The 23,000-nt window shown below is 45.3% G+C and overlaps 1 protein-coding gene across 32 annotated transcripts in view; it reads left to right on the forward strand.

Moving 5' to 3' along the window:
• rims2a (regulating synaptic membrane exocytosis 2a) overlaps positions 1-23,000 on the forward strand; it is a 126,423-nt gene that overhangs the window by 36,930 nt on the left and 66,493 nt on the right. For 28 of the 32 annotated variants that reach the window (XM_047599506.1, XM_047599521.1, XM_047599513.1 and 25 more), the window contains one exon: positions 632-924. In XM_047599506.1, coding sequence (XP_047455462.1) covers positions 632-924 — 293 coding nt within the window. Of the gene's footprint in view, positions 1-631; positions 925-4,308; positions 4,909-23,000 lie in introns of those variants that run through there. The other 4 variants (XM_047599532.1, XM_047599533.1, XM_047599534.1 and 1 more) reach the window with 4 other exon arrangements.

The following is a 23,000-nucleotide window of genomic DNA, read 5'->3' on the forward strand; positions in this document are numbered from 1 at the left end:
TATATTACAGCACTGTATTAGTCCCTAATTGCATTACCTCTGCTTACTATGTCTTCACACAATGTGAGTAACCTCTGTGATCAATAGGTTATGTGCTGTTGCAGATGCTAACCAGAAACAAGAGTTTAGTTGTAATGTGCTGCTTCATAACTACTAACAAAACGTGGACAGTTTGGTTGAAATTAAAATGTGTATAGAGAGAAGAAAAACTCAAAGCTTCATAGTCTATAGTAAAAGTAATCATAAAGACATAAGAAAAAATACTTACTAAAATAAAATATTATTAATACAACTCAATTGAATCCATATCTCTTTACATTTAAAGGGGCTCAACGGCTGCTGCATGTGTAAAATATTTCATCATTCACCTCATCAGCATAAACTGTCAGTGATGTTTAGCGATATTGTTGCTGTGGGGTGAAAGCTCCCGTTCGAAGTCCTTTTCTTTTCGAAACAAAATGAGCAATCGTTGGTTCCAAAACGTTGATAATTCGGAGAGTTTCACCCAGCACCAGCGATATGCCTCACAACTTAAAGGCACAAATCACTCCATTACAGCTCATCGTAGGGTCATGTAAGAAAACCTCTTGTCTATTTCAGGCTGTTAACCACCAAATTCTCTTCCCTGCAGGTTATGTGGGTATGCAACTTGTGCCGAAAACAACAAGAAATCCTCACCAAATCAGGGGCGTGGTTCTACGGCTCGGGGCCTGGTCAGGTGCGGGGCGTGTTTGAGGGTGGGCCACAGGGGAAGAAGGCCAAACTGCAGGACCCGTCCCTGTACCCATACCAGGGAGCCTCAGGGGACTTGACACCAGCGTCAGACAGAAGCAGACCTCACGGCGGGCTCCTGCCCAGACAGGCGTCCCTCGACAACGGTTCGGGGCTAAGGTACTCGGGACCCGGCGACGCACCCATAGACAGGTCAGTTCTATGTGCTACACAGAGTCGTTGTTTATGCGATAACTTTACAAAGGTGCACAATGTCTCTCGTGTACTGGTCTGTGAGACGTTTGTTTAGATAGTGTCTACTTCTGGTACCTGGAGGCTACGAGGTCTTAAAAATTGGGGTATACACAAACACAGATGCACTAGTATACATAGAAAAGCAGATAATTGACAATTAAGATAGCATGAGGCACAGTCAGGTGAGACGTCTTTCCAGAAACTTATATTATGTTTGCTTTTGAGACAAACTGCAGATTTTTCCCTTTTTTCATATCAGGGGTGTTATCAGAGTCTGTTGGGACACTGCAGCACTTGAAAATGAAGAATTATCATGATGGAGTAGAAAGGCAAGGGCAGGCTAATTTACAATAGAGAAAATTGTTTTCCATTTGTCACAAGCGCTAAATGCCCCCTCTGAGTAGAACACTCTGAGATGCTGACAACACGGACATGCTGTGCTTACGAATCCTATATCCTGTTTCTTGACGCTGGCGTCAAGAAAGGCAGTTGCTTTGATGTCCACATGGGGGCTCCTTCCTCTTTCTTCTTGCAAAGGGAGGAAGAGAAGCCTCGTAGTCAGGATGTGAATTCACCTCCACGTCAGAATTCGCAGTTGAGCTCCTTGGTTTGCTGCTTCCGAGACGAGAGTCGGCTTGGCATTTGTTCAGTGGAAGACCCGTGGTGTGTCGCAGCAGGCGTAGCCCAGAGACTAACAGATGGTTGCCTCTCTCTACCTGTCCTCCCTCCCAAAAAGACCACATTCACCGATGGGGGGGGGGGGGAGGGGTTGGTCGGGGCATGTGGGCTGCATGTTGTGCCGTGCAGTGAAGAGCAAACCCAGTGGGTAGCCTGAATCCACGTGAATTTAGCTCTGAGTCATGTAGCATGGACGTTCTCCGCACACATTCACGGAAGAAATGGGAGGTGAATTCGGCTCTGTCTCGACCCAGTGCGTGTCCCGTGCTGTGTTTTATGCTGACCTTGTATAGGCACACACTCTTTAGGCTCCTGGTTTTCTCGCACAGGGGGAAACCAGAATGCATATGGCTGTGCTCGCATGTCTTGACAAATGCTGTTTCATAATGTTCTGACTGCTCTCTGCCACTGAATTTACGTTTTAATACACCCACAACCTGCAATATGGAGTAATTAATGGTGTAAAACAATGGCTGATACAATATATATATAATATATTTTACAATATACCTGTATACCATTAAGGCTACACACTACAAGCAGCGTTTTTTATAACTCCATACGTACATATTTTCCCCCTTGTGGTGTTGGTATTTTGCTAATTTTCTCTCCTGTCCATTAACATTCAATATTTGCACAGAACAATAAAGAGCAGAGCATATTCTGTAACTGCAAATTGTGATTAAATCTACTGTACTATAAACCTTTAAAAGTCATGCAAGAATGACCATAGCTCAGACTGCTCCAAGTATTCAGTCAGCCGGTCACTTTCCGTTCCGGTCCAGGCTCCTGCCACTGTGTTTTAGTCGATCACATGACTTAAGAGGTGGAGATGGTCACAAAGAGCAGTTCTCGTACCGGCGCCGCCAACATTTTTTCTGCGACAACACAGGAAACGGGACTGTCCGAAGATTCAGATGATGGATGGCAGAGAGTCCATAAATAGGACTCCCACTGCATAAGCACCGAAACCTACTTTCATTAATCTTAAAGAATGTTTAAATTAACTCCTGTATCAGTTATGCTGAAGGAAGGAGGAGAAAAGCTGACGTTCTACTTATAAGAAGAAATAACTCGGGAAGGCTTCTAATTTGTCTTGGTCTCAGAGGTGTCATTTGAATTAACATACAGATACGCAAGGACAGCTGCAGTGCTGGGTGAGACTGATGAAACAACAGTGATTACACTGGGATTGGAACACGTTCACTGGAGGAATTTCTTCAGATTCTGCATTTTCTAAAGACAATGGTATTGTGCAGCGTGCCAAAATAGTTTGTTAGAGGAGGAAGAACGGAGTCAGCTGGTACTGGCCCTTTAACATCCTGCCCAACCCGCTCTCAGTTTGGAGTAGCTTTGCACAGTTCATTTAATCACTTCTTAACCTAGTCTGTCTCACTTCAGACATGCGTGCCGAAACAGTTTTTTACACATGTTTTATCAGCCTTACACAACTACTAAAACTGAACTCGATCAATTTTAGTGTCTGTAATCTCGGTCATCCTTTCTATTATTTAAAATAATATGTTACAGACAGGATTTGGATTTGGTTAGGGACACTTGAGGCTGTGCTTGAGTCCAGCAGGTATGCAAGACTCAGCAGATCCTCAGTTTGAAGCCAAAGTGAAGTCATTTGAAGTGAAACCCCAAATTCAGGATAACTTTGATGATTACATAATAATAGACACTGGCATGCCACTCTCCAGATAACATTTTTTTTATTATTATTACTGCACAAGTTTTGACTTGTCAGATTAGTAATATTGGTGCTTATAAACCCATATAAAGATACACAAATGATAAATCTATTGGTTTCTGCTTTTGCTCTAGCTTTGTTTCAAGGTCCTGGCGTTTTTCAGACTGGCTGACACGGTCTGATTTTAATATTTATTATGGTCGCTAATGGGTTGAAGAAGTATTTTCCTTTAATTTAAAACAAATCTTCAGAATTAAAATGATCTGTCTCTCCACTGGCATTTTCTCTTAGGACTCAGTGAGTCATTACTTTCCTTACATTATCAGTGCTATCATTCTACAGAGCAGATGCTGCTGTCGGTACAAAGGTTATAATATAATATTCTTACACTTGAGTTCTCAGAAGTCCCCATTTGCCTTCTTTCAACCTGTCTCATCACTTTCATTCCCGTGTTTTTTGTTTTTTCTTGCATGGCAGAACTCATTTAAGGGGTCATTCTGCTCAATTCTTGTCAGCTAATTTTGTGTCTACATGAAATTAAATTATTAAAGAAGAAGAAGAAGTAACCCCTCGGAAAAAGCCCACGTCTCTGTGCGTCCTCTCCTCTGAGAATTTGGTGCGTTTTTACTGATGTAGAGCCGATGCGTTGGAGCCAAATTTGGAAAATAAAAAACACCCTGAAGACAGCATCGCATCTCTAACCTGTACATTGCATTGAGGGTTACATACTGCTGTGCGCGTCCCGGGGAGTGCGTGAGACAGAATGGAGCGATGTGGCAGATTACGCACGATTGCATATCAGTCCTTTGGAGTGTGTGTGTGTGTGTGTGTGTGTGTGTGTGTGTGTGTGTGTGTGTGTGTGTGTGTGTGTGTGACTGCTTCTGTTTGTGCGTGTTAGCGCGCATGTATACTCTTCATAGGCAACGGGAAATATGAGTTGAATGTGAGGCAGCAGCTGATGCGCCGGTAAGGGATGATGCTGCTGCTGCTGCTGCCGCCGCCGCTGCCGCCGTCGCTGCTGCTGCCGCTGCTGCCGCTGCTGCTGCTTGTGGCCGCTGTGTAGGATGCTTCTCCGCTTCTCCTCTCCTGCAGGCGCGTCTTCACCTCTTCTTGCACACCGAGAAGAGATTTTTGCCACAGCCAAGAGAAGAGAAAGCTCGTTAGCGGCGCCGGCACTGCCTCGTTCTCCTCGCTTCAAGTCCGAGGCATTATGACGGAAGGATTTAAGGACACTTTTGACCAGGAGCGGCAGGAGAAATATGGAACTTGATCGGCGTATTTTCCGCGTTTAACGTGCCCCGGGAGATAATAACACCAGAATACCGAGGTGTATGTGTGCAGGGGGTGGGGTGGGGGGCGTCCGGAGAGAGCGCAGGCTTTGGGATGTAATGGTGGTGAAAGGAAGAAGGGAGATCACTTACTGAGGATAAAAGAAAACGGAGGGGGAAAATGCAGTTTGAGACATTGCGTCAGTTCTGTAGCTCGGTTTTATCACATTTCAACGGGGCTTTCACGGCACCTCAGAACATCTTACAGACGGAGCTGTTCGAGCAGGCGTTGAGCAACATCGGGTGAGTGATTCCGTTTTAAAGAAATGCCCAGATTGATGAGAAGGAGCTTCCCCGTTGGTATGTCAAACGAGTATTTGGGGTGGTGGTGGTGGTGGGGGGGTTGTTGCGTTTATCGATCGGCAGCCGGCCTCCGTAATAACAACCTACAGTGTAGGCTATAGTAATGTTGCTGCTGCAGATATTTCCTGGCTGGGTGATGGGGCCGATCAGCGATCTTGCCGCGGTTTGCTGAGTGCGCATGCATGTGCGCGCGTATATCGGGATGGACTTTGGAGGAGGGGGGCGGGGGGGGGTCGTTAAAATGAACCCTTTAGGTACACTGTGGCCATGTCGGTAGTGTGCTGTGCGCGTTCCCGTGGCTGAATGTATGTGTGCGCACCGCTGCTGCTGCAGCATGTGTGCTGTAGTGCCTCTGACGCGGCTGCTGCTGTCGTGTCTGAGAGGAGAACACCAGGGGGTGAGGAGGGTAAATGCACATCCAAGTCGGGAGGCGCAAATGAGTGGAAACACCAACCTTAACGCAGTCCCCCACAGACACACCTACATGCCCACTACATAGCCTACGCTCTTTGAGGCGGATTAAGACATAAGACACCTAGAATAAATGGCAGTAATTCTTATACTACCATTTTGATTTCTGCAACAGTGTTGCTGCAAAGGTCTGTTATTCGTTGTAAAAAATTGCCAGAGAAAAAGTACTTGTGTAGTGTGTCTAGAGAGAGACAGAGAGAGAGAGAGAGAGAGAGAGAGAGAGAAGTTGGATCTCACTTAGATGCACTGGAGCATATTATGATTAGTCTGCTAAATGCTCTGTCCCCCCACAGAGGGGCCTCTGGTCTTTTGGCCAGGCATGGCTGTTATACACATTATGCAGACTGCAGAAGGCTTTCGACATGCAAACAGACCAATGTTCTGCAGTCATAAGGCCGAGAGAACACACGGCCTGTTTTATTCCTCGCCGTGGATGCAGGCCCCTGTATCACCACACCATCCACTGTCTGTCTCTGGGGACTGCGAGTCTTTCCCTCTTGTCCCCCACCCTACCGTCAGAAATAATTTACAGCATTGCTGGGCTCTCTGCCACCTCACATTACATGGCCAGAACACTCAGCCACTGGAAGGGTGGAACAGGGGCCTCTGTGCCTGGAAACTGTGATCCAGCAATCATCACATCTGACTGATTAAATTGAACTTATTTTCATCACTACCTTTTTTCTTTTCTTTTCTTTTTTTTTTCGACTCAGCAAAATTCTTTTGTGGAAACAGTCTCGGAGTGGTAGTCAAGTGTATGCCTCCGTCTCAACGATATGTGTTCATATGTAAAGGGGGGCACATTTAGATAGTAGGCCGACACCTGAGTTCCTGTAAAGTACCCTGAAATCCTTGAGTCTTTACACGACTATCTTAATTTTCATTACTGTCCCAGTGTAATGCATCCAGTGACAGAGTCTTTGTCTGCTGATTTCTGGGTTTGTGAGCAGCATCTTGTAGCTGACTGATAACACAGCAGTGCAACGCCGGAGAGCAACGGCGTGTGCTGTTTTCAGCGGTTAGCCAACTTAGCCATTTGTTCGATCCGGGCTGTTTGTGTTTGAGTCTGTTTCTTTCTTTGTTGCTCTCTTGCCCGGGCAGGGCCTTGTAATGGGCTGTATGCTTTTAGATCCAGCCTCCATGTATTATGCATGTGTGCGTCAGCAGAGGTCCTAATGGGGTGTGGAGATCTGTTCTTAGAAGACTTGAATGGTTCTGAATTGAGTGGTCACTACGTTTAAACTGCAGCCATGCTCGCCGCCCCGGCTATAGTACGCACACATACACACACCTTCAGCCTGTCATCCATCCACTGCTGCAGCTCTTTGTGCTCGCTTCTCTAAAATGCCTGACACCAAAGTGTGTCTATTGTGGGACTGCTGTATGAAGCATTAGAAGGGATGTTATTGAGTTTGTGGTACACATCTCGTAGTCTTTTCCCAGATGAGCCTTTTGTAACCGGTGTGTTGCAGTGTAAGTGGAATGTGAATGGCTTGTTTGATTTTCTGCGTAGATGCAATGTATTGAAACTATGACTGATTTTCAAATCCGGTATATTAAACACACCCCCATATGGCCGGTGTTTAATGATTTTAAAAGGGCTCCACGATCTTGGGCGTGCTTTTAGTGAGTCATCCTCATACTCACAGCTGTTTACTTTGACCCGCCGACTCGCGGTGCGCTCCGGCAGTGGTGGCGTCTTTGCAGCTCTACATGCGCTTCTGCATTTTGTAGCTAACGTGTGATGTTGCAGATGCGAGGAAAACTGTCTTACATCCAGCACTGTCAGTTCTGCAGTGAAGGTTCCTCTGAAGTGGAGTCCCTCTGACTTTGCGCCCCACTCGCCCCCGCCACCGTCTTGTCACTTGTCCTCTCCGGCGATGGAGTTGCCATAGTGATAGCGGTGTAATGTTTGATCAATAGTCTGTTAATCTTAGTGTTTGCAGGATGCGAAGAAAAATATTGAGGTAGCAATAAAACAAAGAGTATTCTGGCTAACAAAAAGCATGAACTATGTCCAAAAGGCAGGTGGATGAAGTAGTCATTTTTGTTCAGTGTGCTGTAGCCTACACCAATCAGGAATAACATTATGACCACCTTCCTAATGTTGTGTAAGTCTCCTTTGTGCCTCCAGAATGGTTCTGGCTCATCAGAGAATGGACATGGGCTTTCTGATTTGATCAGTTTGGGATCTGGTGAATTTGGAGGCCAGGTCAACACCTGTGCCGTTCTTCTTGTGTGCATTTTAGTTGTTACTGTTACTGTTTTTGTGTGTGTGTTTATGTGTCGGGCTGCATCCTCCTGGGAAGAAATGCCATTGCTGTGGGGTGGGGGTGCCTGGTGTGGTCTAGGCCAAGGTGGGTAGTACAAGTAACAGCTACAGAAATGTCAAGTCCAAAAGTTTCCCAGTAGAAACTTGTATTGTCATAAGATGGTCGATGTTATTTGCTTCTCCTGTCAGTGGTCATAATGTTATGCCTGATCTTCATTTTAGAATATAAGCTGATGTTTATATAGACAATGTTTCTCCAAAATTCTCCTCTATGTAATGTTTTCTCTGATTTGAAATGTTAACACGTTTTTGTATTTGTGGTATGCTTTGTACAGTTACTGACATCTATTACTGCTAAAAAAAATGCTTTAATTATCTACATTATCTTAGAGTTCATGCTCAGATGTGTTGAACTGCACAGAACTGAATTTGAAACCAACATTTTGCAACCACTTGACAAGTGAAGTGGGTTTACATTACGCTTCGCCGACGAGACTCCGCTGACTGCGGAGAGAATATGAACACATAACAGAAAACATTACACGGAACTGCTGCAATGCCAATGAATGCACCTGATTAAAATGAACCTCCTTTCCACCCTTGATTACTTCCTGAGGAGGTATGAGATGGCTCAATCAAGAGTTCCTTTTCATTTCATCCGTCCGGAGCAGTCCTAAAGCTATTATCCTTAACATTGCAGCACAGTATAGCAAAACATGTGCAACGCTTAGTTAGTTTGGGCAATCAAACTATCCAGTTTTCGGAGCAAGACAGAGCGGGGATGTTAAAAAGGCAGCTAACCAACTAGAATAGTGTGTTTTAAATTGCAGCTGCATCTTAAAACTGAATGAGGTGGTTATCTGAATTATTACTTCCGTAAACTAGAGCTGCAGCTGTATCCATTGCTAGACATGTCTGGGCATTTCCTTGCATAAGAAGATGAGCAACTCAAAGCCGACCTCCTCTTTTTTTTTTTTAGGTTAGAAAAATAAACAAATTGATTTAAGCACGTAGAAATAACACATTCCCTCCTCCCCATGATAATTTCACATCTGTTCTCTGACATCTATCCTGTCGTGCACGTTGCATCTAAGACGTACATTTGCCGCTTCGATTCCCGCTCTTGCGTTTTTCTCGACTCGTGTTGACAACGAGCATTGTGGATGTGAGGCGGAGTGAGAGGGGTTCAGAAGAGAGACAAAGCAGAGAGTGAAAACAGCAAGGAGAAGACAGAAAGTACCAGGAGCAGGCAAGAACACCCAAGCATCAGTCACCATGGTGACAGAGCTGTAGACAAGGCAGACAGAGCAGACTGCCGCTTATGGGACTCTGAACCCCTGGAGCCTTAGATTCATGTTGATGTGACAGAACTGGGGGAAAGGAAAGGAGAAAAATGGAAGTAAAGGGGTAGGAGGGAGAAGGAGAGAGGTGAGGAGGAGGAGGAGGTGGAGGAGGAGGAGGAGAAAACTGCAGACCTTGAAACAACAAGAGACAAGGGCATAGATCCATAGCATTCCTTCCCTTGGCTCTCCACAGCCATGGACACTTCGTGATGTAGTTGTGTGTCCACCTTGATGCCGTATTTGATTGATGATATGATCATTCTTTATCCCGGGTAGGTCAATTGAGTGTATATTTTGGTTTTTAGCAATGCCCTCCTTTTCATTTCCACAGGTGCACATTAAAGCTTTGCGGATGCAAAATCGAGCTGACTGGGCTGGGAGTTAAAATCCTGGCTGAAGGGCTCCTCGGTAGAAGGGGATAACATCATTCTTCGTTTCTTCCCACGTATTCCCAGTTAGCCTCAAGGCTGCCATCAACTCTTTATTCGTCTCTTTGAGTACTATAAAACCACGTCTTGAGGGTTTAGGTGTGGGAGTCCGACTGTGTCCTCGGTAGCTCTTTTACAACCTCCGCCTCGCCCCAGCATCCCGACACGGCTCGCCCACGTTCAGCACGCCCTCAGCCCCGTGGTGTTGCACCCGGGTGTTGGCGGCGCTCAGCAGCTGTAATTAAGCCGGCCCTTTATTGGCTTTGTCCTCGCCGAGGGAGACGCGCACTGGAAGGAGGAAGGCCTGGTTTATTGCCTGGGCGTCTAAGAGAGGGGTTATTATGATTGCACGCTAGAGAGGGAAAGAAGAGAAGTGGGCAGAGGGGAAGTGGAGAGAGTTGGAATAATAGAGGTGGAGGCAGAATCGATATGCTCGACTCCTGTCTCCTCTCACCAAATCATATCTCAGCATCAGGCCGAGAGAGGAAAAAAAGGAACAGAGAGAGAGAGAGAGAGAGAGAACGGGTAGCTAGCGGTAGGCTGTGTAGCCAGATAAACATCAGGCTAATGTCCCTATAGCCCCAGGCCAGCTGCCATTGCTGCTACTGCAGCCGTCGCGCAGAGAAGGAGGTGAAAATGTCTTTGCTGAGGTTTGGTTACAGGTCGCCGTAGCACGGTCCCGCAGCGAGGAACGCATCTGATGTCACCCACAAGGATGTGCGTTTTGTATAGGCTCGTCCGGCCTGGCGGGGCAGGTCCCCGGCAGTGAGCCAGGACGAGGAAGGTACAGAAAGGGACACGGAGCAACAAAGGAGAGACAGAGGGAGTACTTTTCATCAGAAATGCCGGCCTGTGCAGAGCGCTGACATCTGGGCTCTTTTCATGCTCACGGAGCGAGACTGATTCCCTCAAAGGCTGAATAGGCACATGCGTGCATGTGTGTGTACGTGTGCGAGCCTCAACCTTAACATGCCATTAATGGCCGAGTTACAGTAGGTACAGCGTCCTCTCAGTGCGACCGCATTTCAGTTGGTTCCGCTTGCAGCGCTGCCCCAGGTCCTCATCATCTCCCCTTCCCACTAACCAGTGGAATGAAGAGAAGGCTGCTTAGTGGCGTAAATATGAGACCGGCCTTGTGCTTCTTAGTGAGCGTCCATGTGGCCGAACTCGTATCCTCGTGTGTTTGAAGCCCATTTCCTGGGAGGTCTTTTTTTTTTTTTTCTCTTAAAAGGCCTTTTTCTCTCCTCCCAACCAGATGTCTGATGTCATCTGTTTGTAGATAGCCGAGAGAGAGAAGAAAAAACTGCATATGCCACATGGATAGCGCTTTGCTTTCAGCCATATGCCTCAATGCTATTTGTCAAAGTCAGGTAATAGTCAACATTCAAAAGAAGGGTTCAGTTCGCTGTGGAAGTTTGCCTTTAGTGTAGAGTTTAGTGGTGTATATGCACATATATAAGGTATATATGTGTGTCCTGTTATTCCACAAATCCTCCTCTGGCCTTGATGGTCAGTGGAGTTGTTAATTGAAATCTAATTCTGTCTGCTCCTAAAGGTGATTCACAGCATCATCATTCTTGTTTTACCTTTGATTTATTGATTAAAGACGCTTATAAGGTCAGACCTTTGGAAGGTCAGAAGGTGGACTTTCTTAACTGAATCCCTGTTATTCAGCACGCTGAAGTCTATGTGATGTCAAACTATACTGTTGCAGGTAGAGTAATATATGCATATATGGAATTCATCCTAGCCACAATTTATATTCTAGGGCCTAAACATCTGAATTCGTTTCAGTATTTGACGTGTCTCCTATTACTATTTCCACTCCACATACCAAATGCACGATTGACCTGCTAGCATATCCTGCATTGTTTCATGAATGGGAAATAGACTACTCTTCACATAATCCTGTTGCTGTGCCCCAAATCCAAATCTTTTTTTCCTTTTTTTTTATGCTCCAATTTATTCAATTACCAAAAATACACTTGAAGAAGCCACGTGATAGAGCAAAATGAAAAAGCTTAATCTAAACATCTGTGTCTCTCCAGTCCGCCGCTATCATCATCCACCTCATCCCCAGCCTATGCTCAAATCCTCTTTTGAAACACTGATGGTATTTCACGAGCTCAATGAGATTAATTATTTCCATATTTTGCAAACATTGCAACCGTGTGTGCTGCCACCCACCCCCTCCCCATACCCACCCACCCACCCACGTCTCCCCACACGTGCACAATTAGCTCAGTTCATTTGTATTGCAAATGAGCCGGCCCTGACGGCGCTCACGGCGTCCCGGGTTTCTCTTCCCAGGCAGCAGAGAGGAGAACCCAGCCGAGGAGTGATCAAAAGCCTCCTTCTCTGGCAAGCAGATGCTGAGTAAACACAGAGAAGGAGCTCCAGTAACTGTTCCTTCCCGCTCCCTCTTCTTGCCTTCATTATTTTTGGAGTCTGCTGGCTGGCATTAATGAAACCCCATGTAATATTCATTCAATTCCCAGTGTTTACTAGTTCATTAGGTTTTAGGATAGTAGTTGATCTGATCTCCAGGGGTGGCTAGGACGAGGGAAGGAGCTGACTTTGAAGATTTTTCAATTTTCACCGCCCGGGCTTCTTGCATTTATTCACACGTCTCTCTCGATCCCGTACCACTCACAGACCTCTCTTTGCTTACTGAATGGCGTAGCTTTCCCTCTTCCTTGCCATGCGTCATTACATGTCTTATCTAATTTGTGCAACATGTTTAATGGTTGTTTCTTTTATGTTTTGTGTAGTGCCACATGGGAATCTAAACAAAAAAAAATCATTTAATGTCACAATCTTTATAAAATATCTTATAATGTATGACAGACGACTGCCTATAATGAATGCAGATCTAGTAATCTACAGGCAGAAAGGTGGGTAAATGTGACCCGGGTAATTAAATAGATCAGAAAATAAGTTCAGCTCCTCCATCTCCTCACGCCCCTATAAGTCGTAGATTAAATATTTTCTCAGAGCACGGCCCCTCTGGCCGGTTCAGCACCGTGGTTCATGGCATGTCTTACAGGCGCTGTCTTATGCAATTACAATTAACCCACGCAGCCCTTTGGTCTGGGGCTCGCTCTTCAAAGGTCTGACCGTGGGTTCATCGATTGAGACGCTGGCTTGTCAATGGCATTGAGTGCAGGAGAAAAGGTCTTTCTGCTGAGCACACAGCGAGTGGCTTTTTTTTTTTTTTTTGTCTGACGGAGAAGAAAGGTAAAACTTTGTCACAAAGCTTGCAATTTTTTGTTGGGAAAACTCCAAGTGCTGCAGTTGTGTTAGAACATATTTTTGCATAACATCTGAGTTTTCAATTCTGGCTTCTTTGACAAACACAGTTCTTTTTCGCACTTTGCTGCAAACTTCATTTCCGCCATAAAGACGGGCATTTTGAGCCCATCCCAAGTAGTCATCCAAGGAGCTGCAGTTCTTTGCACCTCCGTGTGGACTGGAGGCTGCTGCTCGGTTTGTATTATTGGAACGACTGAATGATTATTACTAATTGAGTTAGCAATTAAAACTGGCATTGAATAGTAGAAAAATACTCTGTGTTGTAAGACCTTTACGTTTCTATTAAATGACTGGGATCAGCAGAGCACTGACATCCCTTAGACAAGTGTTCCACAGAGGAGGTTGGGAAACTCTGCCACCCTAATACACACCTACTCCTGCCTCAGGGCAAGCCTTCGATCAACCACGTGTGTTTGAGTCCAACTGAAGGCAGTCTTAGGAGGGAAAGTGAGTGAAACTGGAGATGAGTGAGAAAAATGAGCTGAAATAAATAGAAATTTCTCTAAAGTGAAGAAACAGTTTCACACACAGAATTTAGAGAATTGGTCCCAGAACAGGATTGAGAAAATTTGATTTTCTAATGTGTCTGATTCTTGTACGCACCGGTATGTGGATTTTCTGCACTTCCTCATTTTTTTTATTCCTAGTTTAGCACCACGGTGGATAAAGCCTGTGAAACTGTGTGTTTCTGTTGCTGTCTAAAACAAATTCAGTTGCCTAGCATTCACTCGGACAAATATTAAACAATACTCAAACTAGGATGTATCCTGCTTTGATTATGTCCTGTGCCCAGGCACAGAGGTGCATCATTGTGACTGTGAGCGAAGACTGTTTTTCTGTGTCCATTTAGATGCCACCTGCAGAGCTAAAAGTCCCCATTTATTGTTAGTAACTTATCACTATTGGCCGCATTAGGAACAACTCCTGATGTTGAATTCTTCGTCTGCACCCCGCATCTCGATGTCCCGACTCTGTGCTCAGCAGCTCGTCAATTGATTGTTACGGCAAAGAGCCTGGTTTAAGGGTTGTCCCAAGATACTGTTCATATGTGGTTATATCGCTAAGTGGCTTTTTAGACACACCAACAACGCACATTTTAGTTTTCTGTTTGTTAAATATATATATAATATATAGCCTGTATGTAAAAGTAGTCGATACGATTAAATTCTTCTTAATGCTGTCATGCTTATATTATAGCCTTCTGCATTGCTGTCTTCCATGATATTGTGGGAGACAGTCATGTTAAGCTTTCACCTACAATATGTGACTTTAAGAAGTTCGGTTTCCTCATCTAGAAGAGATTCAGAAATATTAGAATGGCATCTGTAATACTAGATGACAGGCTCATTTCATGCCTCTGTTTGTTGGCTGCCTGTGGAAAAAAAGGCGCAGCGAGGTGTCGTATGGGACAATGGAGACCCAACCTTGAACCCAACAAGAAGAGCTATTTAACTCGGACCCCATCACCATTTATCATCAGTGACTGGACAATAACCAAAGAAACATTGCTCACCTGTGTCCAGACCTCATACTTCTTCTGCCCACCGACTGAATAACACCTCCTGCGCTGCTTGTCAGTCTTCAGTGCGCACGCCCCCCTCCACGCCACTTAGTCTTGTGTGTTTCGTACGGGGACGGCTTGGCTGCCTGCCGCGTCGTGCTGTGCTATTGCAGTCTTATCTGTTGACTATGATAGACTCAGAGGACGATAGAAAAGCGGGGAGGGGAAATGGAGGGACAGACGAGTCCGGACCAGCCTGGACGGCTGCCGGTTTCCCAAGAGGGCTGTGGGTCCATCCAGCCCCAGAGATGTTATTTTGGGCAGCAAGGATTATTAAAGCATCCTCTGACTCACCCCTCAGCTTTTTTCATTACCTCCTCACTTTCTGCGTAGCCAGACAGCCGTGCAGCGTCACCGCCTTTGATTTCAAATGCAGTTTGCTCACTGGAATGAAAAATGCATACTTAGCAGAACCAAGAAGAAATGCTCGTGTGGAGTGGGTGGGTGTGTGTGTGTGTGTGTGTGTGTGTGGGCAATTACTCGTGTGTCAGAGAGAGAGAGAACAAGATGGGGAGACCCTGGCTCTTAAGACATTTTTTCCCATTACAGAAATACAGCCAAGTGTCTGGTTACAATAGAATATGCTGGTTTGTGAAATAGCCTGACAAATCTCAATAGGCCCTCTACACAGGGCACTTTGTGAAAATGAATAATGACTGACAAGCACTGTGCAATCAACATACAGCGCAGCAGCAGCAGGCGAGAAGGGAGTGTCTCCACGGATGTGTCTAAATGTTAAGCTGGATGCACTCCGGGATAAAATTCCATCAGTGTTGTTTGTATTTAAGGGTGCAAAAAAAACACTCTTGGGCACCCACCCACCAGGGATGTTGGGTGCAGAGAAACGCTATAACCACAGACGCAACCTGCACGTTTTCCTACATCTGTGCAAATACTATATCTTATGTTACAGACACTCCAAAACCCCCAAACGAAGGGAGGCTGCATTTTGTTTCCTAGATGTTGTCACGTGTGCTGTTATGTGGTTTCCTTAGAAGGCATGAACGGGATGATGATGATGATGATGATGATGATGATGATGATGATGATGATGATGATGATGATGATGATGATGATGATGATGGTGTGGTCACAGGTGAACACCAATCACGTGTACATTATCGTAGCTTCAAATACAAAATAATTACCCACCAATTCTGTTCTGTTGATTACTTGCGGGCTCTCCAGAGGACGCCCACACCCCACTCCCCAGTAGCTCTGTGTATTAGACTGTAACTCTGTTCAACTCGAGCTGAATTCGGCTGCATGAAAATTACACAATGCTCCTGCACTGCTCCAAATTTGCCCCGGCAAACCGCCGGGCTGTTTCTCTGCTCCACATAGGTGATTGCTTTATTAAATTCCAGCTGTGATGTGCATTTTTCTAATGCTCGCAAGGTCTTGGCAATATGATAAAAAAAAAAAAAATGTACACATGCTCTGCTCCTCTAACCTCTCTCTGTAGGGAGGGGAGAAGCGAGCGGCACTGTAACAGTCCTGACTTGTAGCTAATCTTAATGGCATATTCTGCTGGGGCTTGGCCTACATAGAGCGCTAGCAGTGCCTCTTCTTAAAAAGGAGACCTAACAGGCGGTGCAGTGCGGAAGATATATTAACCATCCGGAGTATAAACATAGCATGATCACACAAGGCAGCACGAGGTCTGCACGCAGACAGGAGGACGAAGTCTCTGTTGTTGTAGCCAATTAGCGAATACACTCGCCAGCTCTGCAGACGCTGTCATCTGAACTGTTTGTGACACTGCTCAACTTCTCTGTCCACGCGAAACTTTCCAAAGAGCAGGGGCATAATAAATAAAGTGGGGCAGCGGCCACCATCTGCTATTATGAATGAAACGGCGCTATCGGGCTGCCGGGCTGCGCATGTGTGAGGGGATTATAATTTAATTACTTTCATTCAAAACTGACATTTCTTTTCACTCATGAGCTCAAAATATTTGATTTAGAAAGTAAAATTTGCAGCAGTAACATTCTGCACCTTAACCATTTTAATAGTAATTTGTGGTTTGGATCATGGTTTGTTTTAATTGTCCCAAATCTGCGAACACTGGTCATCTTTAGATGTAGTTACTGAAAGCAAACGAGACAAAAGTTGGTGGCTTGTAGCTGTGAGAACCTACAGTGTCGTTTAAATGTTGTGACAAGAGAATAGGACCGGATGGAAAAGCTGTTAAAAAAAAACACTATTGTTACGTGGACAGCGGTCCATAATTCAGTCCTCTAGCCTCCAGCCCCGATCCGTTTACATTCCTGACGAGCTTCTGGAAGCACTGGGAGCGTCTGGACAGTTACAGCGTCAAGTGTGAGCTCTTAAGTCGATCCGATATACAGAAGTGAGGATACGGAACGGAATCTTTGCTCTTCGTACTTGTGGTACCACTTGACGGTGTTGCGGAAGATTTCCCTGAATAATAAATCCTTTCCCCCCTTTTTGGAACACAGGTACTTGAATTGATTTTTAGTATGACTGCACTGGAATGTCAGTCAGAAGCCACTCAAAGGTACTGAGAGGCCGACCGACTGCCCTTGTCTCTGACTCTGTGGCGATAAGACTCCCCCGCTGAATCCTTTACCGTTCCCCCCTACTTCAGCCCGCCCAGGGAAACGCTGTGTCAACAGCTCATCTCCCGCCTTATTAGTCCCATCTCCCACCTGATGGGAGGACAGAAAGTGACTGGTGAAACATGGTGACAGATGTGAAAAGTGTCGCGGCAGAAGGGCGCGGAGGGTGAGACGGTAACACTCAGATACAGTCAGTCACAACACACCCACCCACACACATTCACCAGTTAGACTTATCGTACAAATCTCTCTTTTCATCTCCCTCTTTATCCCTCCCTGTATCTGTCTTTTCCGTCTGCGTATTTAACTTGACACTTGAAAATCCACCTTGTGAATAATAATAATAACGAAAAAAAAAAAAACATAAACCATGTGATTTGTTCAGTTTAACGGTCAGATGTCAGGCTGAATGAGATTAGGCGAGACTCCCTCATCTGCTTGTGATTGGTGATAGATGTCAGCTAGTAATCAACCAAAAAAACAAAAAAAAAGTAATCCTTTCCGAGGTGGAGGACTGAACAGCCCTGCCCAACCCAACTCCCGACCGATGCCCCCAAAGTAAGCCCCCAGAATCCTTTGCAGCGGCAGTAGCAGCGGGGCCGTAAACTGTGCCATCCACATCCAGCAGTGTGGCAGGTTGCTTTGCAGCAGACTGGCAGAAACAACGCAGGGCAATAGGCAGGCTACACCGAAAAATGTGTGGTATCCAGAGGAATTTAAATTGGTTTCATCATACTTGGAAACAGGAGGATTGGAAGCGTTTCTTTTAGCCTGACAGGCGTTTTAGATCCACAGCGGCCCACTCTGTTAGTCCTGAAAGGGAGCGTAACACTGCTCCTCCAAAGGGACTAGAAGTGTTTTTTTCCTCTTCCTGTCTCTTCTTCTCTGAGTGTCCTCAGTTGAGATGTGCACATGTAGCCCTTTTTATTTCTTGCTGTCTTTCTTTTTGGTTATCTCCTCCTTTCGATAGAGATGGTTCCGGGTTGCACTGTTGTCATTAAGGGGAAGCAGATCTCCTCCAAGAGGACAACTCTGCGATGCAGCGCAACTCATTTGTTCTCATTTGAAAATCTCTCCATTACACACGAAGTAGAGGTGGCACCATCCCCATGGGGGCAGCATTGCATTTTCACCTTGATTGGTTTTGGCTTCCTTATTTAACATGTTTCAGCAGCGGCAGAAGCAGTGCAGACAGAGCTGGTGTCACACGCTCTGTCCGAAGAGCGCTGCTGCTGCTGCAACACTGAATCTGCTGCTGGGTGTAGGTCATCGCATCGCTCCCTAGAAATAAAACTAGAATATTTTTTATTTTTTTTGGTACTGGAGGAGAAAGGATTGGAAAAAACAACAAGCACCTGGACGTGGGCTGTGAGCCAGCGCTGCTATTTAGTAGTTTGGATCGGACCGGACAGCTTTTGTAAACGGACTGTGCATGGAACGTGTTTGCGTGGAGCAGCCAGGCAGAGATTTGAACTGATCCCCGGATTTGACAGCTACTTTCAGTATGGCGGGATTTAGTCTGTTATGAGCCATTTGGATGTAGAATGTGAGAAAATATCTCATTTTAATTGATCTATTTGATAGTCTTGTAATTGTCTGATTGATTTGAATTGTTTATAAGCTGTTTTCCTCAGGTAAGTGTAATTCACAGTTGATATATTCCATATTTGTAAAACATTACAGAATAGGTATCGGCATGTAGCTTGCATGTACAGGAAGCTGTACATTTGGGAATTTTTTATTTTATTTTGCAGTAGTGGTGCAGGTGCTCTGTTTCTGAGGGGCATAAGTGTCACAGTGGCACTGGAAAGCACAGACGTGGTTGTGGCTTTCTGATCTTCACGGCACCACAAAGAGGCTAAAGCTCAAGCTATTATCTGATGTGCTGATTGAGGGTGTTGTGGCAAGAGAGTGAGTAAGTGTGTCAGTGTGTACATGTGTCTTGGTGCCTACGCATTCAGCTGACAGCATGAAACCAGCAACATCTGTGAAGGGTTCATCAGTCACTGAAAGCCTCCTCATTGACTCTGAATTATTGATCTTTGAGCTTGTGGCATTTCTTCGGTTTTAAATGGAATATAAGCGTAACCTCCAGGCAAATGGATGTGGGAACAAAGGTCCGCATTGTCTAATTCACTCTCGATTTTAATGCGCGTATTGATTCACTTCCTTTATAAAAGCATATTTTTGGTCTTGCAGTAGGTGCGAGAGGAGGTGAAGAGGAAGCAGGAAATGAATCATATGGTCCCAACTTTGCCTTCCGCAAAGCTCAATTAAACTTGTCATGATGATTTATACGAACTCTAAGCTCGTAAGCATTCAATCAAACTGTTTGACCCGTACCAGGAAATTGTTTTGAAAATACTGCGGTTATCTCCTTTACCTGCAAATGTAACACAACGCATTATGCCGGCCAGTGCACTTTTCTGTTATGTTCAGCTGTTTCATGCCCAAGATGGATGAATAATGCGATAAATAATCCTTTTAGCCAATACTGTGCATCCCTAGGGCACCATGAAGCACATTGGTTTGTGTGCCCAGAGCCTTTAGGTTAAAGGGTAAAGTATTCCCATTATTCAGTAATTTGATTCCCATTATTCAGTGGTTTGATTTTCATGAAATAGTCCTTTGACACAATCTGGAATGTCGCATGCATGTATACACTCACAAACTGAGAAAGTTGGTGACACAGTTAGATATTTTAGTCTGTTGGTGGCCTGGAAGCGGGACTCTGGCCGTGGATATTTCCGATCGTATCCCGACAGTAGGTCATAGCAGGGGTGCATCCAGGACCACAGCCTCGCAACACACAGACCTGCCTCTCAGTTCACCGGCAGACTTTCTTTTTTTTCTTTTTTTCTTTTTTTCTTTTTTTGTATTGTATTGTGTTTGTGGCAAATAACATCATGTAAAGGCTTTATCATGGCGAGCATGTCGGGTCACTTCTAATCTTTTTGGGTCACACTTTTTAATCTTTCAGGGCCATAGTGTAATCCCGTGTTTTTTTTTTGTTTGTTTTTTTTTTGTGAGCCATGGATTTGATACATTATTCTGCTTTTGATAAAGACGGTGTACTTGAAAAAAGATGATTATAACTGGAATTACCTCCGTGGCACTGGAGGTGTGTTAGGTTGGGCGGTGTTGACAACATTAACAAAATCTGGAACAGGACGCCTTAGAGATGTCAAAGTCTGATGATCAAAAATAACCATCGTAAAGACCCAAAAGAAGCTCCGTTTTAGTTAAAAAAGCATTCAGGTTTTAATTATACTGTATGCAAAATGAAGAGAGTATCACATCCGAAATTTAGAGCCAGTCTGTCCTTGTCTCTAATTGAACGGTACACTGTTCCAGCAGAGGATTTCTATAGTTAGCTCAGAACAGGACAACAGCAGCGACGAGGGCTGCTGTTATTCCCACAGCAGGAATCCATAGAAACCCAAGCCTGTATTCTGACAACGTTCCCCGGAGGGGGTGAGCGTGTCCCTGTGGCGTTGGCCCGTCAGGTTGGTTCGCGCTGTCGATCTGCTGCAGACCACGCTGCCTGCGCTGCGGCCCGGTGCCGCGTCCGTGGTGACAGCGTCACACGCGCATCTTGCAATGCAGTGTGGAGGGATGTGATGGAGCAGTGTGTTGCAGCGTGGTTCGTGACACATCCATTGCAGGAACCCGTCTTCAGTGCCGCGTCACTTGCATCGTAATCCCACGGGAGCCTATCCTCTGCTTCTTCACGCTTGAGCCGGACAAACGTGATGCCGAACATAGCGCACGCACACCAGCCACAGTTAACTGGCGTCCGCTCTGTTTTAATCCCTCTCGTTCGTTTTCTCGATATATTATCTCCCCTTTCGCATTTGTTTCTCCTGTCTTTATCTCTGTCTGTGTCACTGAGAGCGGAATGCAAATCTAGGATCAGCAGAGTGTGTCATGGCAGAGCCGTGGCGAGCTCAGAGGGATATGCAGAGAGGCTATTACAGTAGCAGCGGCAGCTGGAGAAACGGGGGAATATTGCACAGTGCAAAATTTAGTGCTGCGCCACTGCTCTGTTGTATATATTGCAGGCTGGTTCAACACAGACAGCATTAGCATCATGATGCAGAGGCTGATAGAGTGCAGCGGGGGTTGCTAGCTTGTTTGCTACTCGCCGCAGACGTTTCTCTGTTTGGACAGAAGGGACATACGAGGCTAAATGGGAGCAGGGAAATGTGATACTTGTGTCAAGATGAGTTAGCGCTTGTCAATGGTCAGTTTGCTAATGTCTGTTGTAGTTGCTACGTGCATCTGCTGTGCACATGCGCGTGTTTTGGGTGTAGCATTTCAAGACAGCATCCCAGCGGACATTAGCCCGGAGCCCTAAGGACGTTCCGGGAGACAAAGTAAAGGATTACTTAAGCAGCCGGTGCAGCACACATAAATAACGCAAGCATGCACATGTGAACATGTGCACATGCATAGCATACACCTCCTCCTGCGAGCATCAAGTCACTATGGAGAGATATTTCTCATGCACATCACACACTCCTCCGCGCTTCTACTCCAAGTCACGGTGCCTGTTCTCCTACTCCAGCATATAATTTCTGCAGCTGCTTCACTTTGAATTTGTGAATGAACCGCCACTCAGTTCGTGTCCAGGAGCACCTCATGAATAATGCAGCAACCCTATGTGTTTTTCTGCAGCCCGGTGTGAATCACCAGCTCGTTTGGACGCCGAGGTGATCAGAGGCGTTTGTTTTTGTGCGAAGGAGGCATAGGAAGTCTTTCTTCAAACCTTTCTCACATTCATTTCTTACGCTTCCATTTTATCTTCGGTGCTTTGACCGCCGCTGTGTTGTTTTACTGCATTTCTTAGGAAATCTCTCATCTGTCAAGTTCGTGGCTCAATTTGCAGTTGAAGAATGTCACATCGTAGATGGTGGCATTTGTGCAGCTGGTTCTTTTTTTTTTTTTTAGGAGAAAGTCATTCAAAACGCAGAAACAAAGTAATAGCAATATTCCACATCTGGTGGAAAAACAGGCTAAAACTGGCACTCTATTAAACGGTTTGATAATTGGCTTAAAGCTGCATTGCGCTGCACTATGGTGCCAATTCTTACCGTTGTCTCTCAGCTAGCAAGCAAGCCTTTTGCCATACAAGTAATTTGATTCCAAGATGATATTAAACAAACAACTTGAATATGAAACATACTGATGAGTTAATATAACATTTAAAACAGAATAAATTGATATTTGTAGCCATTTACGAAGAGCAAAGCAACGTGTAAACACATTATGTCTTTATGAAGTTGTCAGTGGTTAGTGAGCTGATGCCCATCCAGCATTCAGGGAGCAGCATTAGCATTCATGTGACGCGGAGTCATCCTGCTGATTGCAACATGCTGTATATGTTATTTCGTGCTCTCATAGTTGTGCTTCTACCCCGTCCCTTCTGCTATTGAGTGAAACGTCCTTTTATTTACCGGCGTTGATGGAAAGCACGTTTTGTGCTGCCCTACTGCTCAACTTCTGCCCCACTCTAACAGCCCATATTTTAACCATACAGCAGTTCATGAACTGTACACAGTGCTCATTTATCACTCTGACTCTCCAAAGAGCTGGCACTTTGCTTTAGTGAGATTATTCAGTAGAAATTCAACTCGGGAAAGACAAAAAAGCGCCTTTGCCCGCACGTGCCTCGGCGCGGTTCTCGTATTTAGTGCGCTGCAGATTCAGTAGATCCACCAGGCGAGGGCCAAACCTCCCCTGTCCTCCTCAGTGCATCAGCCAATCACATGCGAGGAGTCCTTACCTCGGCCAGTGAGCAAGGCTGGCAGGAGTGATTTATGAAGCCTTTTGAAATTTATGGAAAGTTGTCACGTACAAAATTAAGGGGATGCTTCACAGAGCTTTTTCCTCACCAAGATGTCATTATTACTTTAGAGGAAAAGTGGGAGAAATGTAGGAGAAAAGTGGCTCATGAATAATTGATTCTGGACAAAGGAATAAATGCATTAACGCACAGTTAGCCTCCTCCGGGCTCTAAATCCACTTCCTGGCTGGTTTCCTCTCTGACAACCAAACAATGAT

The sequence above is a fragment of the Mugil cephalus genome, chromosome 11, assembly GCF_022458985.1.
Source record: "Mugil cephalus isolate CIBA_MC_2020 chromosome 11, CIBA_Mcephalus_1.1, whole genome shotgun sequence".
Classification (NCBI taxonomy): Eukaryota; Metazoa; Chordata; class Actinopteri; order Mugiliformes; family Mugilidae; genus Mugil; species Mugil cephalus.